The 19,120-nt window shown below is 42.6% G+C and overlaps 1 protein-coding gene across 11 annotated transcripts in view; it reads left to right on the top strand.

Moving 5' to 3' along the window:
- PPP6R3 (protein phosphatase 6 regulatory subunit 3) overlaps positions 1-19,120 on the top strand; it is a 140,182-nt gene that overhangs the window by 47,989 nt on the left and 73,073 nt on the right. For all 11 annotated transcript variants that reach the window (XM_028118069.2, XM_028118067.2, XM_028118064.2 and 8 more), the window contains one exon: positions 17,559-17,791. In XM_028118069.2, coding sequence (XP_027973870.1) covers positions 17,565-17,791 — 227 coding nt within the window. In that variant the 5' untranslated portion in view covers positions 17,559-17,564. The remainder of the gene's footprint in view (positions 1-17,558; positions 17,792-19,120) is intronic.

Below are 19,120 nucleotides of genomic sequence, written 5' to 3'. Positions count from 1 at the left end.
AAGAGTCAGGGGCATCCGGGTGTCTCAGTCAGTTCAACATCCGACTCTCGGTTTCAGCTTGGGTCATGATCTCGAGCCCTGTATGGGGCTCCATGCTCGGCTGGAGGTCTGCTTGGGATTCTCCTCCTCCTCCTCCCGCTCCCTCTGTTGTCGTCCCCCTCCCCCCAGTTCACATGCGTGCCTGCACACACACTCTTTGTCTCAAATAAATAAATAGAATCTTTTTTTTTTTTTTTTTTTTTTTTAAATCAAGAGTCGAATGCTTACCCGACTAAGCCACCCAGACGCCCCTGTAATGGGAACTTTTAAGATCTCTCATAGCAACTTTCAAATATATAATTCAGTATTATTATTATAGTCACAATGTTATACATTACATTTCCTTTTTTTTTTTTTTTTTAAGATTTTATCTATTTGAGAGAGAGAGCACAGTCAGGGGGAGCAACAGAGGCAGAAGCAGAAGCAGGCTCCACGCTGAGCAGGGAGCCCGATGCGGGGCTCAATCCCAGGACCCTGAGATCATGACCTGAGCCAAAGGCAGACACTTAACGGACTGAGCCACCCAGGTGCCCCTGTACGTTATATTTCATGACTTACTTTATAACTTGAAGTCTACCTTTTGACCCCCTTCACCCATTTTGTCCACCCTCCATCGTAGGGTTTTATTATTATTCTTTGTATTTGATTCCCCTTTTACTAGGGCTCAGCTCTTTGTCTACCTTTTTTGTCAAACCTTTAGGTATTGTTCCAGTTCCTCTGTGGCCACAACTTTGTGAACTCTTAGATTCTATCTCATTAAATTGTTTTAGGATTATTTTTTCTCTTTGAGTAGATTTGAGTATTCCATGAGCAAGGAGTTTTGACCTCTACTTTATATCTTTTTTTTTTTTTAAGATTTTATTTATATATTTGACAGAGAGAGCACAAGTGGGGGAAGGGGCAGAAGGAGAGGGAGAAGCAGGCTCCCCGCCGAGCAGGGAGCCCGACACAGGACTCAGTCCCAGGACCCTGGGATCATGACCTGAGCCGAAGGCAGACGCTTAACCAACTGAGCCGCCCAAGCACCCCCTACTTTATATCTTTAGTACTTTTTACATAATAGGTATCATTAATTGTTTAGTGGTAGGGCTAAAATTTCAGAGACATTTTTCAGGATAACATTTTTAGGACTTCTCCCTTTCTCTCTCTCTCTCTCTCTTTTAGTTTTATTTTGTTTTTCTTTGCTGAAGAAGACTCTTAGCTGTGACAAATTACAGAACAGTTCCTTACCATTAGCTGTATTCCTCCTGTTTCTTTTTTGACTTCCTCTGCTCATCAGATGCTGTCTGATGCCGGGTGAACTCTTAAGAAGTTACCCGTTAGTCTCCAGGAGTCCTGGAACCAGTGGAGAAGGATGCCCGGAGAGGAGCAGCGTTTTAAATATAGGGTCCTTTAGACCAGAGCTTGTCAAGGCCCAGATAGGAAATATTTTAGGTTTTGCAGACCAAGAGGCAAAAAAGAGGATATTATATAGGTATTCATATAACAAGAGAGCAAATATTCACAGATTTTATTGATGAAATTAAAAATATAAAAAAATACTTGAATCCAGTATTCTGTAATACAGATCTGCTAATGAGAAGAATGGAATTCTTTTTCTAGGGGGATAACATTTCACCTAAATGGTGTTCATAGCCAGAGTTCCCCCTCTCAAATTCTGTTGCAGATGTTCATCTAATCTACTAATGCTGATCTGTAATGAGATTTTACATATTTCATCTTTGAAAATGTCTTTTTACACAGATAGGTGCTGCCACATTCTAATACCAGTCTACAAGCATCTGTATTCATCACTTGGAAGGCATTTATAGAATTCTTTTAGATTCTTCTCTTGGTGTTTGCCTTTTAGAGGGTCATTACATTGTAGATTAATTACTTCCAGTTGACGGTTAGGAAAATCCTCATTTGTATAGCTGTATGAAATTTGCAATAGGAAAATTTCATTTACATTTGCATTAAAAATGCTTTTTAACAGTAGTTTGAGCTCAGAAAATGTGCCCACTGCAAATTTGTATGGGAACAGAGATCTCACTTCAGTTTTAAGTTCTGACAGCATGGGAAGTGTATGAAGCAACTTGAATTTATTAGCCTAACAAAGTTAGTATTGAAATGACCTTACCACAGCAGAAGGTTTGCGGATCAGTGCTGGTTAGCCTTGCAGTTTTAGGTTGAATTCACTAAGAAACATCAAGACGTCAGCAAAGGCCAATTTCCAGAGCCATTCATTGTTCAGTAGTTGTGGTTGAGGGTTGTCCCACTCATTCAGAAAAATTTCAGTCTTGGCCCTGGGCTCAAAAAGTTCCAAAAACATTAACCCTTGATAAGCCATTACGTAGCTTGCGTGTGATAGAAAGTCTGAGAGAGTAAGTAAAGTTCACTGTTGACATTACTGGTTCAGTAACACAGGAATTTAAAGAACCTTTCGAAGGAGCTGCTGATGAAGATAAAAAGCATAAGCATTGAACAGTACATTTTCACAAGTTTTGTAAATTTGTCCAATTAGGGCGTTTTTTGCTCTACACATAATTTTACCACCATCAGCTGTAACATGTTACAGCGGACTCTCCTGCACGGCTGTAGTGACTTCATCTTCACTCTGCATCTCTGAAAACCCTCGGCCTGTGGCTGTTTGATGTGGGCTATTCATAAAGACTCGTTTGTCATCATTTCAAATGCCTCGAACACCAGCTGAGCTGCATCGGCCGTATCTGTGAACTCAAGAATCCAAAGGAAAATTCACTGGCTTCCTCGGCGCTTGGCTAACGAGCTACTTGGAGACCAGCTTTGCTTGAAGTTTCATTTTCATCTTTTATTTTTGTGAAGAAGTTCTCCTCTTAGGAGATGATCCAGTGAAAATGTTTAAATGTTTCTGACGCGAGCGTGCCTGTGAGTTGGGAGTACTGTGGCCACCGCGTGGTGTGGAGGTGGGCATGCATGGTGTGGTCTCCCAGCCCCGGTGCGGTGTGCTTGCGTGGAGACACGGCACCTTGCCATCTGATTCCGTGACACAAGCATCCCCACCCCGCTGGGTCTTACAAGCACAACAGTCCAAGTCCAGTTTTTCTTTTCTTGTTTTGATATGTTGGGGATCCAAGGATAATAATACAATAAAATGTCGCAGTTCAACACGTGGCCCTCAAGGCACCATGGAGTTAACGACTGTGTCATTGTGATCCGGAAGGCGTCCAGCAGAGCCGCAGCGCAGAGTGATGAGTGTACCGCCACATGTGGTTTCTGTCACCCTCAGCTCTGCTTTCGTCGTGTGACAGCCGCCAGAGACTGGATGTAAATGTATGGTGTGGCTGTGTTTCAGGAAAACTCTGAATTTCAAAGAATTTTCACAAGTCATGGAATAGCATTCTTCTGACCCCCCCCCCCCCCCGTTAAAAATACAAAGATCATTCTTTGCTCAGGGGCTGTATAAAAATAGGTGGCAGACTAGATGTGACAACTTCATTACTGTACCCCCAGGTGTCCCAGGGCTCTGGAGTTGGCTCACATGCCGATGGCAGAAAGAATGGGGTGAAAAAAAGGACCTAAATGTGAAGAGGTACCATTGTGGTTTTTGCTGTCGGTTGGTTGATTGGCTTGTTCTCTTTCTTTGTTTGCTTTTTTGTACACAGATTCTTATGTGTATGCACCTACTTCCTATCTTTCCATATGACTGGGCAGGTTAGCTAATCTTTCACAGTATCTTGATTTCAGACTGAGCCTCCATTCGTAGAGTCCTTGTTAAGTGTGCCGGGGGTTGGACCAAGCGCTCTTCTATTTTCTTTCCTTTCATAATATCTTATCATACTTGGGTACATAGTTTATATAGGTGCATAGTTTAAAAAGCCAAACAGTACCACAAGATTTACAGCAAAAAATAACAATCATCTGCTCCATCTTTCCTATCCTTTCTCGTCCTCATCCCTTAATTAATTACTAGGGGCCAGTACCTTTATCTCTTAGTTTTATATTTACTTCCTTCAGGGTTTGAGTTGTGTGCCTGTAGGTAGCTGTTTCTAATCTAGCTGACTTCTAACAATGAAGATGAAGGTTTAGCTTTTACATATGCATAGCTTCTTTCCCTCCCCCATCTTCCAACATAGTTAAAGCACAACTTTGGTTAAAATCAGTATAAAAGTACATATATTTTGGTGAATTATTCCCTCGGTCTCTGACTTAATTAGTAAAATTCTGCACAGCGTGGTCACAGTCATCTGGCACATAGATCTCCTGTGTGGACACATCCTTTTCAGAGCTCTCTGCCTCATGCGTGCCTCACCCTGGGCAGATTCCTCTTGACTTTCTGTGTAAGTAGCAGGGGTCCCCCCTTACTTTTCTTCTGAGAGTTGTCTTTGCTCCTCAACATGTGGGATCCCTAGTTCCATGTCGTCCATGTCTTCCTCTCATGGCTTATTGCCATGCTTTTCTTTTTAAGATTTTATTTTTAAGTACTTTCTACCCCCAACTTGGGGCTTGAACCCACAACCCTGAGATCGAGAGTTGAGTGTTCAACTGACTGAGCCAGCCAGGTGCCCCTGCTGGCTTATTGCAGTACTTTGGTGGAGCCCATTTTCTAGTAGCTTTTTGAGAAAGTGTGAATAAATCTTTCTGACCTTCCATGTCTGAAAATGCTCTTTTCTAGAATTGCTGTTGAGGAAGCTGATACCATTCTGATTTTCAGTCCTTGCTTGAGTATTTTTTCCTCACTAGAAAAGTTGAGATACTGTCTTTATCTCTGATACTATGGAATTTCACACTGTACCTTAGAGGTCTGTTCCCCGACTCACTGTGATAGGATGTGTATGTTCTAGGGGGGAGAGTCCTATTCTGTACACTCGGAGGAAAAAAGGTTTTTTTTGTTTTGTTTTGTTTTTTGATGAGGCAGATGGTTGTGGATTGTAATATGTTCTTCTAAAACTTATTTTACTTGGATGTTGGACTTTCTGTATTATTTCTCTATTTTCTGTCTTCCTACATTTTTTGGCATTTTTTCTTTTTCTCTGTCCTTTATTGCTGTCTTGCTTGAGTTGCCAGAGGAGTAGAGAATTATGTTTACCCAGTAAACATCTGGAAGCTTGTATAATCCTTTCATTTTCCTGTTGAGGCTCCACATCCGCCCAGATGAAGCCATGCCTTTTATATCAAATGGACTTGAGAAGAGATTTATAAAACAGCACGGCAATCATTTTAGTATTGCCTTCCTTTCCTGAAGGATACTGTCAGAGAAGATCATCCAGGCTTTGGCCAAAGTTCTCCCAGCCTCAGGGCTTGCAGTATTCATGGCCGTAACCTTTAGCCTGATCTTTAACGAGTTCCTGCTTCTGCTCACGCATAATCTGTATTTTTCACTCGCTGGCTCTCACTTTGTGTTTGGGAGCTATACATGATATTATAAAAGAGCTTTAAGATATGCAAAGCTAGGTATTTTATCCCCCAAGTGATGAGGCCTTTTGCCTGGTCATCTAGGTGCCATGTGGTTGGCAGTCTCTTCCTCCTCCCCAGAACAGGGTGTGGTGTCGCCTGGCAAAGGGTGATCTATCCCGGAAGGCTACCGTGGGATTAGATCTTCCATGGTCCTAGACAGGATTCATCTGTGACTTCATTCTGAGGTTGCTTTGCTTATTAGTCACATTATAATATGACTTCATGATGAGGTCTCTGGACCTGCTTCTTTCTACACTGTAGCAGCTCGTTCTAGCTCAGGCCTCAGTTCTGCCACGGCTTTCCTCGTGGGGCTACCCTCTATAGTTACAGACTTAAAAACTGTTCTGTGCTGTGCCAGGTAACTGCTGCCCCTCTTTGTTTGTTTGTTTTTTGTAGTTTTATGGTTTTATGAACACATACAACGTGCACATGAGCTGTCTAATCATTTTCTTCACTGCGCAGCCTCGCATTGGGATTGGTGACTCTGATGGCCAGCTGGGCTGCTCTTTGTACAGTGGCTTTGTGGTTCTTGGAGGAGACATTGTGAGCAATCTCTGCACAGTGAGATTTGTTGCACATCAGCAGCACTTCAAGCTCCTTGACATTGTGGACTAGGAACTTCTGGAAGCCGCTGGGCTGCGTGTGCTTTGTCTTCTTGTTGTTCCTGTAATTAGTGTTGGGCATCAAAAGCTGGTCCTTGACTCTTCCGTACACCCTACTGTCAGTGCCTCTGGGTTTCTGCCAGTTGCATTTAATTTTGACATATTAGTCTGATTGGTGCTGGATGAACTTACTGGTCCTCTTTTTAACGATTTTGGGCTTCCCCAGAGGTCTGAGGGCAACCGTGATGCTGGATAGAAGGTGGTGACCTTCACAGGCAGCATCGGGGAAGAGAGCAACCGGCCCTCTTGCTGTCCAGTTATATGTTGCTGCTTTCTAATGTTTGACTGTGATTTGTTGACTCTTCTACCTGGTTTCAGAGATTCGGAGACTCCTGGGGCTCGAGATGGAAAATCTGCTGTTAGATCCCATAAGAATTCTCTGATGTGACTTTGATATTATCTCTTACCCTTGCTTGTTTGCATGCATGTGCTCACGCGTGCGCGCGCGCGCGCACACACACACACACACACACGCCCCCCCACATGCCCCCCCCACACAGCCCCACCCCCCCACCCCCCCACCCCCACCTAGATGCGGCTGGATTTTCCTTGTCTTCATTCCTTTGATCTCTAGCAAGGCTTCTGGCAAGAACTTGGTTACCATTGTGTCCCCCTCATTACTTGTCTTTTTTCTTCCCAACCCCTCAGTCTCATTTTGAAAAGACCCACAAAACTTGTTCTTAGTAAAATATTATGCTTTACATATTCTTGGACTGGAAGTTTTTGAAATTGTGGAAATTATGCATAGAAGTTCATATACATTTGAGTTTTAATAATGACAGTTTGTACAGGAACACAGTACTTGCTTTAATGCAGACCAGGTGACAGAAGTAAGACTGGATTTTCCTTGGTTGGCAGTTGGCTTTTTTATTGTAAAGGTGAAGTGGGTGATGAGATTGCAGCATGCTCCCTGCCCATAGCATCTGAGTGCTGGATTTGGAGTTAGCTCCAGTGTGGGGGTGACGTTTGCTTTCTCAGGGCTGTGTATTTCCCAGGCAGCTCAGAATTGCAAAGGCAAACCATAAATTTTTGTCATCTGATACCACAAAGTATAGCCAGGATTAAAGAAAAATGAAAATCGGGCTTTGAAGAGACAGAATCATGGTTGATGTTGGAGGAGGAATGGTAGTTTAGTGAGAAATCTCTCAGGGGATGCCTTGGTTTCCGGAGATGGGTTGCTCCCTTTTTAGGCTTCTCTCTGTCCGGTACATCCATTGCATTGTGGACAGTTCGTATGTAAAGTACACATCGGACCTTGCTGCTCATTTGCCCTGTCTTCCTGACTCCACAGCTTATATCTTGGTGTATTGCCAGTTCCTGCTCTGTCCCACCTTCATGCCTTGTCTTTAGTACCCCCTGCCTGCCCCATATTTCAGTCACCCGCAAACACTTGGCCATACCCAGAACAGGTTAGACCTGTCCCTCTCTTGGCCTCTGTAGGAGTCCAGCCTCTGTTGAAAGTGTGTCTGCCAGGGCTTAAATGTCATCTCCTCTATGTCGCTTTCCTCTGCTTGTGCTCAGGATTGTCTCTTTCCATGTGTTATTAAAATATGTTGCTTCCTTTTTACTGTAGATACTTTACAGTGTGTTTATCTCAATTAAAACTCACTGGTTCTGTCTCTCTGCTTCTGCAGCGAGCCCATGCTGCTCTGTACTGTATTCTTGCAGGGCCCTTTGAGACCAGGTCTTGACGCCTAAGCTTATCCTTGCGCCTTCTGAACGACTCTTCTTGTTATGAGGGCCTTCTCCCTGCTATGAATTTCCTGAAGCTACTGGAAATTTCTGTCTTGTTCTCTGTGCTTGCAGGCCTATGTCTGCTGGCCTGGAATTCTTTTTGCTATAGCATCACCTATTGAACCCTACCTGTATTTTGATGGCCTCATGTATAAGGAAATCTTTCTGGTCACAATCCCCTCTGTTGAGCTCCCTTTCTGTGGAACAGGCTTGGAGTTGATAACTTTCATTCTCTGTGTTTTCTTTTTTCTTTTTTTTTTTTTTTTTTCAGTTTTATTGTATTTTTCATGCGGTAGGGACCATTTATCGTATTATTCCTGTATTAAAGTACCTGCTGATTAATGTAACACATACTAAATGGAATTGACTGCTTTATTTATCACTCAAAGAAAAGCTGAAATATCAAATAAATTAGAAAGTAAAACTGAAAACGATTCTGGAATATCTGGGAGGTAGAAATGTGATTGTCTTTGACATATTCTTTGGAAGAAGCAGTTGCAAAGCAAATACAAAGAAACTGGCTCAGAGTTTGTGTGGCCTTTCCTCTAAGGAAATACTTATCTCTAGTAGGCACGCTGATCTTTAATTACTCTAGTCTTTGGGTGGGGGCTGGGGAAGGGCACCTGTAGGAAATGGAGAAGCAGCTACTGGGTGGACCCATTCCAGTCCTTTGTGATCTTTTCCCTTGGTACTGAGTGAGAGCTGCCCTCAGAGTCCAGCTGTTACTTTTGTGTTCCATGTTTTTGCCTCTTCATGTAAAATTAGAACATTTGCCTAGGCATTCAGCTCTGCTGTGAGGAGGAAGTTTATCGTTAACATACAGCACAGAAGTGACCTCCCTTTAGAGTGACACTGCATGCTCCTATTTGGAGGTCCTTTGCTCCCTGGCTCCTTCTTGTGGCATGCAGCTTTCAGTGTACTAAATGAGCAACCGCCCACCCTTCTTGAGCCCAGCACTTCCCCATTTGGGTCTTGTCAGGTGCTGCCCAACCAAGTTCCTCGAATACCTGCATCCAAGCCCAGGGGTGTGCTGGATGCTGACACCCACTCCAGGTGTCTGGATGCTGGCAGGACAGTACGTGAGCCAGTATGTGCAGCCTTTCAGCAGCTCAATTTGCCCAATACAGCCTGTTCCCAGGTTGCTTGTAAACTTGACTAGAGGTATGGAGTAACTATGTCTGCTGCTCCTGGAATAAGTAAGTTGTTTTCAATCTAAATGGGGGCGGTGAAGGTTCAGTTTACTCCAAGATGATGGGGAGTCTCCTGGCCTTTTTTTTTTTTCTTTTTAATTGATGAAACATTGTTTCCCAATGTATTTGAGGGACCTACGCATTTTTTTCTTCTTTATATTTTTAAAAAAGATTTATTTATACATTTTAGAGAGTGGGGAGAGGGAGAGAGAATTTTCAAGTAGACTCCTGGCTGAGCACAGAGCCCAATGTGGGGTTCCATCCCATGACCTATGAGATCATGAACTGAGCTAAAAGCAGGAGTCAGACACCCAACCAACTGAGCCACCCAGGTGCCCCTATAATATTTTTGAGTTAGCTTAGAAAATGAAATTCCCAGAGACATGTGCCTGTTTTACAATTTGGCAGGGTATATCGAAACCAGTAGTGAGCCACTTGGTGGCCCTCCTGATTCTAGCCCTTCATTGTTTCAAGGTGAAGGATGGGAAAACTTCCCTTGTATTCCTACAAATATTTCTAAATATTAGAGGCTAAAAAACAGTTCTAGTTTTCTTGTGACTTCCTTTTTTAAGTTGAAGACTGTACAAGTTACTTTATATATGTAAGAATAAACATGATTTCTTATGTATGTTTACATTAGAAGAAAGGGAAAACGTGGCCCATAATCTGTCCTCACCAACCCCACATTGGCCCTGTGTGGAAAAGGTGGTTAACTGTTAACTTTGGCTGTGGAAGGAGATTGGGGGGAGGGTGGTTATTTTAGTACCAAGGGAGAAACTCTGAATCATAATTGTAGTCATATATAATTAGAACTGTTTTGTCCAGGAGAGCACCCACTGGCCACATATGACTCTGAAGCATGAAATGCGGCTGTGGCCCAAATTGAGATGTGCTCTAAGTGTAAAATACACCCAGATTTTGAAGACTTCGTACCAAAAGAATTACATGTTGAAATAATAATGTTTGGATGTATAAAGTTAAATAAAATATACTATTAACATTAACATAGCTAGTTTCTTTTTACTTTTTTGATGTGGCTGCTAGAAAATTTAAACTTGGGGTGCCTGGGTGGCTCAGTCGTTAAGCATCTGCCTTCGGCTCAGGTCATGATCCCGGAGTCCTGGGATCGAGCCCCACATCGAGCTCCCTGTTCAGCGGAGAGCCTGCTTCTCCCTCTCCCACTCCCCCTGCTTGTGTTCCCTCTCTCGCTGTGTCTCTCTCTCTTAAATAAATAAAGTCTTTAAAAAACAGAAAATTTAAACTTACATGTGTCTCTCATTGTGGCTCGTGTACTGTTTCTTTTGGGCAGGGCCATGTTAGCCGGTAGGCGGAGCCCGCTCTGTTCTAGCAGTGGGGAGCCAGGGGCCTTCAGAGGAGTGCACCTGCTGAGGTGCACGGGGGTCTGAACTCCCACGGTACATGCTTGTACACCTTTGTTTGAGATCATAAATCTATTACGAATATTCCCTTCGTCACACACATAAATAGAAAAAATGTGAAAAATTAACAGTGTGTAGATTAAGTCTCCTCCTTTGTGTTGTCTTGGACGTCAGCTGCTCCTTCTCCCGTTGTAGCTTGTACTCCGTATATTGAGGGGACTGCAGCTATGAAACTGGAAGAGCTGACGTTAGCAAATATTCACTTAGGCCATGGGATCTTGGTGATTCCAGTGGGGCCAGTGATGACAGGGTGTGGACAGGCTGTCTTCATGCATGTGCCACCCATGTGGTCTCAGGGCCCCATGCCCAGAAGTGTTTGCTTTCATGCTCAGCTGTTCTTCATAAGCTCAGAAATGCTTAATAATCTTGGAATCTGTTTTTGAATCTTTGAATATTTTGCCCTGGGCCCAGCCAGCCCTGCGTGCAGGTGTTCCACAGTTAACAGTAGTGTGTGGTGGGGCTTTTATGGAGTAGAGCTTCTCCTTCTGGGACAGAACATTGCTAACTTTAGGCACAGTTCTTAGGAATAGGAGGGTTTGAATTTTAAATTCATTAACACTCTTTGTTGTTCCCTCAGTTTGCTTCTGTCATTTGTAGGCAGGACAATCAGCAGTTTCTCCTTTCAGAGTGCGACTAGTTTATCTTTCCCGGTGTTTGTCCTGTCATTTTGTCTGGGCTCCTGTTAGAAAGTGATACAGTATGTTAAATTCTATATCTGTTACCGTGAGCAAAAACCCTCTAATACCAGCTCGTCCACAGGGAGTTTCTGAAATAAATAACATAGTCACATATTTGCATCATATGCTTTTCTCTGTTTCTCATGGTTATGTAATTATTTTGAATATGCTTTATTGCAGTTTGTTGCAAATGATCAACAATAGTTTAAACCCAGGGCAACAGTAGCAGCAGCATCTGGGAACTTGCTAGAGACAGAATCTCCGGCCTGATCCCTGGTTTACTGCATCTGAATTTGTGACTGTGTTTTATCAAGACTCCTAGGTGTTTCCTATGCCCAGGAACTTTTGAGAGCACTGGTTTAAACCTCCCACACTTGTGTGGGGGGCATGCTTATTGCACAAGCGCTTCCCATTGTCGCGGTGCCTGTGTGGTCCAGCTCCCGTGCCAGGCCATTCCCAGCGACTCCTCACAACCAGTCTGCGTGGTGAGGATACTGAGATTTAAGAGAGGTAAAGCCACTTTCGCCAGGCTTCGGGGCCGGCCAGTAGTGGAGCCGGCATGGGAATCCAGGTCTGCTTAGATGCTTAAAGTCCTCACAAGGCTGGGGAGGAAATGCTGTTGATTTGATGAAAGCAAGTGGTTGTAGGTAATTTACTTATACCATAGTTGGGCCCCTATTGAATACACCATGCTGGCGGCACCCTGGAAAATTCTTCGGAGGGTCTGATGCTCTCCTACCTTTTACAAAGAATTTAAGCACATGACTGTGCTAGTTCCTGTGTCACAGACACCGTGGCACCTTTTCTCCCAGAAACAAAATGTTGCTGCTTAACTGCTTTGAAATAAAGGTACCAAGGGCGCAGATTTTGCTTCCAAGAAGGAAGCTATTTCAATAATCTTAGACGAACTTTAATTAAAGTGGTTTATGGATCCTTTGGTCCCGTTTTGTGCATGTAAGATGGTCGTTTTTACCCATGTCTTGGGTTCTGGGGAGTGCAGAGCACAGTAGAGGCTGTCTGCAGCAAGCTGACAGGTCAACTACCCTGTGACCCGCCTACCTGACCTTCAGCTCTTTTAGAGAAAACCCTGCTTGCAAGCTACATAATCCAATTTATAAAACAACTCTAAGGGGGTGCCTGGGTGGCACAGTTGGTTGGGCATCCGACTCTTGGTTTTGGCTCAGGTCATGATCTCAGAGTCGTGAGATGGAGCCCATGTCGGGCTCTGCACTCAGTGCAGAGTCTGCTTAAGGCTCTCTCTCCCTCCCCCTCTGCTCTTCCCCATCGTGCAGGCGTGCGCACGTGTGCACGTGCTCTCTCTTTCTCTCAAATAGATAAGTAAAAATCTAAAACAAAACCCAAAGAAACGAAACAACTCTAGGATTTTGAAGAAAGATAGTTTGGTTTCATTTACCATTTCCCTCTTTGTCTTAATAGAGAAGTCTGTGATTTGGTTTACTGTAAGAAATTGTTTCCCCTTTTATCCCTAAATCCTATTCAGGTATAGCCAGGATACGAATTTTAAAGTGTATTTATAGTAACTAAAGATTAGCTGTTGAGGTGCTGGCTCCTTTCAGTTTTTCTGAGTATCTTAGTTGTATTTTTGAAAGGACTCCCAGTTTATCACAGGGCCCTGGTTGAACTTTGTAACTGTTCATACCTAGCTTGTTTCTACTTCAGAGGACACAAATAGAAACTAGGGTAACTAATTTACTGGTGCCATTCATTTCCAGTCAACTTGCTGTTTGGCCAAAAGATAAAATACATAATGTTTGCTTAAGGAGTCTACTGTGGTTTTATTTTATTTTTAAGTTTGTAACGTACCCAGTTTAAAGAAATTGCACTGTGGAAATGTATATTTCAAAGTGTTCTGATTTAAAAAATGCTATTCTAATTCAGGATGGTGGAAAATGAAAGGACTTAGGCATTTTTTAAACAGTTGCTAAAAAATTCCTGTTCTTGTCTTAAATAAGTATAATAAAATAAGAAGTCACAGGCTCTGGGTTTAGAGGAGCTGGCTGGTCAGGTAGGACATACTGCTGGAACACAAAGACCAGGCGTGTGATGGTTCATGGTAACACAGCAGGCTCTGAGGTTGGCGGGCAACTTTCTTCCAGGTGGTGATTTGGGGATGTGGAGGCACCTTCCTTTTTTTTGACTCTGCCATCCCTGAGAGCCTTTTTTGTCTTGGGCATCCAGCCAGATGCAGAGGAGAGCACATGGAGGTTTTTATAGTTTATGGCACACCTGGGAAGACATTGTCATGTGGCAATAGCTACTTGCCCAAGAAGTTGGGAACGTGGTCTTCGTAAGCCCCTAGGGAAAGGAGAATGGGTCTCTAGATATCTGGCCCAGCACCCTGTGACCGCACCCTGCTGGGTGGGCTGCGAAGGCCCAGGGTGGACACCCATGTCTCAGAGATAACGGGGGGGGGGGGGGAGATAGAGTTAGTGGGAACCTGCTTTCCTCCTGAGCCAGGGACGCTAAACAACTTCTGTAAAGGACCAGGTAGTAAATATTTCAGGCTCTGCAGGCCACATTTGGTCTCTGTCACACATTCTTCTCTTCTTCTCTTTCCCTAAAACAACCCTTTAAAAATAAAAATGTTTAAAAAAAATATCTAAACCATTCTTAGTGTGCAGGCTGTGGGCTGGATTTGGTCTGTGGGCTGCAGTTTGCCAACTCCTGCTCTTATGTCATCATGGCTAATTATCAGTTTTCTTATAAATCCAGTATTTAATGAGTTACTGTTAGAAGGTTGAAATTTGGGGGGTCAGTTTTTACTTGTACTACATTGATGTGATTATATTCTGATCCATAATTGAGGAGTATGGACTTTATCTAGTTTGTGGACATTCATAGTTTCCACTTGATGGATGTGAGTGTATATCTTATTTATAACTAGCCAATCATAAGTTCTTGATAATCAACTTTGCTTTTTTGTAATTGATTTCTTAGTATTTTTCATTATACTTTGCCTTTCTATATGGGATTACAAAAAATAAAGGCATACCATTTTATTTTTTAAAGATTATTTATTTTAGAGAGAGAGCGAGAGAGCATGGGTACAGGGGAGGGGGCAGGAGGGGGAAGAGGGACAAGCTGACTGGCGCCGAGTGGAGCTAGATTTCCCAGCTGGGTCTCAGAATCCTGAGATCATGACCTGAACCAAGAGACATGTAACCCAACTGCACCACCCAGGCACCCTAAAAAAGCATACTACTCTAAATGAGACCTAATTTAAAAAAATAAATAAATAAAAATAAATGAGACCTAATTTTTAAAAAATACTTCAGGCTAAATTATTAACTGTGTCCAGTTTTCTGAATTGAATTCAGGTGGAGAGACTGTTCTGTTAGATTATCAGAAATTTGATTTACAGTCCAAAATAAGCCCAGTCTGACCTGATGTCGGTGGAGCATGGGAAAGTATTTGAATACACCTGGTAGCTTTTCAGTGAGTGACTTTGGTAAAGTATTTAAAATAAGTAATATGGGGACACCTGGGTGGCTCAGTCAGTTAAGCATCTGCCTTCGGCTCAGGTCATGATCCCACTGTCTTGGGATGGAGTCCCACATCAGGCTCCCTGCTTAGTGGGGAGCCTGCTTCTCCCTCTGCCGCTCCCCCTGCTTGTGCTCTCTCTCTCTCTCTGACAAATAGATAAATAAAATCTTTTTTTAAATGTTAAAAAAAAAAAAGAAAATGAACTCTTTTGTCAATTTGTAGACATCCCAGGATGGATGAATTTTGATGGAAATCAAAATTTCCATGATTGACTTTGAAGACAAGGTGTACTGACATGGATGATGAGGTTTTTGGAGTTCATTAAGGTGCTTTTGTTCTTTGAGCTGAACTGGAGCTCCACTGTCTGTCCTGGGTGCCTGCATCTACCCCTAAAAACTGTGCAGGTTAATATATGCATGGAATCCAAATATGGCCTGTGACTTGTGTGTTGCGTCTGTGTGTGAACACAGCTGTTTGCATCCTCGTACACTTCAGTAGCAAGGAGGAGGCGGAGTGGTAGCATGTACTGTTTTTAGGATTTGCAGTCTTAAACTCCCAGATAAATGAGCCACATTGCTCCAGCAGAAGCATTGGAGACTATGCTGACAGTGTTACTTTGGAAAGCTCCTTTCTTTCCTCCTTTGGAGTTATCTTTTGCTATCCTTGTGTCTTTTTTTCCCTCCTTGTTTGATGAGGATAAAATGGCATAATAACGTCTCTTTTGTTTGTTTGCCATTTTCCATAATCTGAAAACCAAAATATCATTTATGGTTTTATTTCCACCATCTTTTTCCCTAAAGTTCCATTCTTTTTAGGGATATATCACCTTTGCCCTTATTTCCTTAGTAATTGCCTTGGAAGTAGAAGTAGATTGCTCTTGTGTTTGGAGTATGTGTTTCTGTCCTTCACTAACAAAAGTGTTACCCTCCCAGGGAGCACTCTGCCTGCTCCTGGTCTTGAAGGCCAGAGGCCTAGCATGTGGGCAGTTGCTGACCATGCTGGGAGTTGTGACCCTGCTTTTTTAGCGTGTTCTAGGTCTTGTGTACCTAATTAGTGGCCTAATTGTTTGTTAAGAGGAGAGAGATGGCTGTGCCTTATACTTGTGTCGTCCACTGAGGTTTGTGGCGGACATTTCCACGTACAGGTTCCTCCGGAGTGAGGCATTGCCAGTCTGGTTTAGGTGAACTGTCACAGTAGCTTCTCATTCCTAACTGTGTCTTCCTGTTGCTGCTAACTTGATGCTAACATATTGCCATATGTGTCTTTTGAAACATTCAAAGTTTTTTTTTGAAGCAGGGACAACTTTTATAACACCATATTTCATAATCTTACCTAAAACTTGTTCTCTTAAGGAGTCCTTTTTTTTTTTTTTTTTAGATTCCTTAAAACTGCTTATTTTTTAAACTCTGATTACATACGTAATAGTGAAGTCAGGTGAAGTGCATATACTTCTACAGGCTCTTGAGTGACCTGCCGTGGCACACATCTTTCTTCTATTCCTGGATTGATCAGTATGACTAGCTGTATACATAACATTTGTCCTCATGATGTCTAATTTTTAAAATATTTTTTTGAACAGATGTTCATGAAAATACTAAATCAGGGTATATTCCTTCCTGATCTAATATGGGTGATTTAGCAAAAATAAATACTTCTCAAAATGTATGTGTGCTATACATAGGTTATCACCTTTGCAGCTTCCTTCTACCTAAGCTCTTCCAGCACAGGATTTTACATGAGCACATGTGGATTTTAACATGTTTTTTGGTGATAATGGTAACAGGAGCCGCTACACTGGGTGGATAGTAAAGCTGCAGTTGATCTGTAGGTTTGGGGCTTACATGAAGTCAGAAGGTGTCTTACCAAACCCTGTGTCAGGGGTTCTGCAGTGAGCATCTTTGACGATAGGAGTGACTTGTGACTAGTCCTGTCCCTAATCAGGACTTTTGTTTGATGCTGTCATCTTGTCATGTGTTGCTCAAAAGTGGCGTTTGAAAGTGTCTTGTCATGGCAGCTGTAGATGACATAGTGACTCCTGTGCTTCCTGTTTCCGGTTGTGACTGGTCAGGACCCTCTTTAACTCTGTAACTTGAAGAAAACAAACTTCCTCTTCTCACTGGTTGAGGAAGGGTGGGAGGAAGAGGAGGAAAGAATATATATATGGGGCCCTGTTAATGTCCAATGGTTTTCCTGATAACTGAGGATGTTGGTTTCCCTCATTCGTCAAGAACTAGGTTCCAGTTGTTTAGTTTCTTTATTAAGAATGGCACAGATTTTATCATTTTATGACTTTCAGCTGCGAAACTGCTCTCAGTGGCTGAAAGTGCTAGTCTGTGGTAGTGATTTATTTAATTCTTTAGTATTCTGAAGAATGCTAAATACTTAGGTCACAGTGCTCGTCATTTGTTGCTTGAAGATACTACTTCTGTGTAAGAATGTTCATCAGCTGTAAGAAAGGGTTTTCTTTCTTCCTTTCCCAGCATTAAATTCTTTTTTTTTTTAAGTATTGGGGCTCAAACTCATGGCCGTGAGATCAAGACCTGAGCAGAGATCAAGAGTCGGACACTTACCCGACTGAGCCACCCAGGTGCCCCTCCCAGCGTTAAATTCTTAACAAAGTGTGGATGGGTTAATGTTGTAGGTTAAAATCAACCCAAGTTTAAGCATTCTTTCAGCATTTTTAAGTCAAAATTTTTTGTTATCAATAAAACTATTTTCTGAGAAGGAAAAATCCTGCCGATTTTACTTATTTAGAAAGCATTTTATAGGTTCAATATGACACTTATTTTACTTATGTGACTCAAGTTGGCGTTTTAGATTGTAAAACTCAGTTGAAATTTGAAAAATTAACATGTGAAGTTGAAATTTTATTTGAAATACTCTCTGCATTTTGTTTAGACCAGCATGTTTTGGAAATTTGATCTTCATTCATCATCCCACATAGACACACTTCTAGAAAGAGAAGATGTAACACTGAAGGAGTTAATGGATGAGGAAGATGTTTTACAGGAATGTAAAGCTCAGAACCGCAAACTTATAGAGTTTCTGTTAAAAGCAGAATGTCTCGAAGATTTAGTCTCATTCATTATAGAAGAACCACCTCAAGACATGGATGAAAAGATCAGATACAAGTAAGAAAATTCAATCTTCTCTTTAAGGTGGGACTGAAGTGAAGTGGGGGTAGAATATTATTCGTGTTGTCCGGCAATTCCCCAGGGCTGTTGTAGACCATTTAGAGTGTCAAGATGGTCAAGGGTGACAGACTCAGTGGAGCATTTAATCTGTTCTAGAACTGAGTCCAGTGAAATCACAGGGTTTTTAAAATGAGCATTCTAAATTGCAGTCAGGAGGCTTTGTGGAAGGGCAAAGTGCTTTATAAACAGTGATGAAGTTTCTGAAAATAGTAAGACGATTCAAGTAAGTATTTTCTCTTCTTTGCAAAGAGGAAGGTAGAGATTATGTGACTGCCCCAGATCACATGGCACATCTAAGCCAGAGCTTGGGTTATGAAGACTGTTATTGGTACAAGAAATTTTGACTTTTGTTAAGATAAGGGAGTGGGTCTTGGGGAACATCAGTGTGGCTAAATTGAAGTAGCTCGCCCCTTGGATCACTGTAGCGGGTTTACCTCCTCCGCACTAGTCTGCTCTGTTCAGAGCAGAGCAGTAGTGCCCGGCGGACCCTTCATCACCGTCTCTTCCGACACTTGGACCGCACGTGCCTGGAAACCGTTTGTGAGCACTCCACGTGCATGCAGAGTCCTGGGGTTTCAGTGAACTCTCTTCCCACATCCAGCTCTGATTGAAGTGTTTGACTCTTTCCCTCCCCAGAAAATCGGACAGATTCAGGAACAAAAAGTCATTGATTATTCATTAAACAAACTTAATGGAATAGGAAGAATTAAGGCTTTTGGTAGATTATTCTTTGCCCTTTCTCCCCCAGTATCTTCCTCTTTTCAGATATCTTTTTATTTCTTTGTGGGGAGAATTTTGCTGTCAAAGAAATAAAACTTATTAATGCTTTCAGGTTCCTGGTGGCTTGGACTTTCAAGGAGGTGAAGTTACGTTCTCTGCTGGCCATTAAGATTGGCAGCTAGCATTAGCGACAGCCTCCACTCAGTTCAGTGCCCTAAAAAAGAAGAGGAAAGGAATTTGGTAGCAGGAAGACTAGCGTACTCCCAATCCCCAGAAGACAGACACTTTCCTGTTTTGCAGTTCTCTTCCCAGTGAACCAGGACGTGTGGGTGCGACTTCTCATGGGGCTCATCCTGGTAGGAGCCGATGTGCTATGGGCTTTGCATCCAGCCCACCTGAAGGGGTGTCTCACTCCCCTCTTAGAGAACTTGAGCCAGAGGGCTTTTACCCTTCTGGGGTTGGTGTCCTCACCGGCTGATTGAAGCTCATACCTCTTTAACTAGGAATAGGCACACCACACCTTAGGGAAGGTGCTTATCTTACCAA

The sequence above is a fragment of the Eumetopias jubatus genome, unplaced genomic scaffold, assembly GCF_037043125.1.
Source record: "Eumetopias jubatus isolate StellerSeaLion01/CBP00866 unplaced genomic scaffold, mEumJub1_p1.0 scaffold_13, whole genome shotgun sequence".
NCBI classification, from domain to species: Eukaryota; Metazoa; Chordata; class Mammalia; order Carnivora; family Otariidae; genus Eumetopias; species Eumetopias jubatus.
This window is presented reverse-complemented; position numbering and strand designations above follow the sequence as displayed.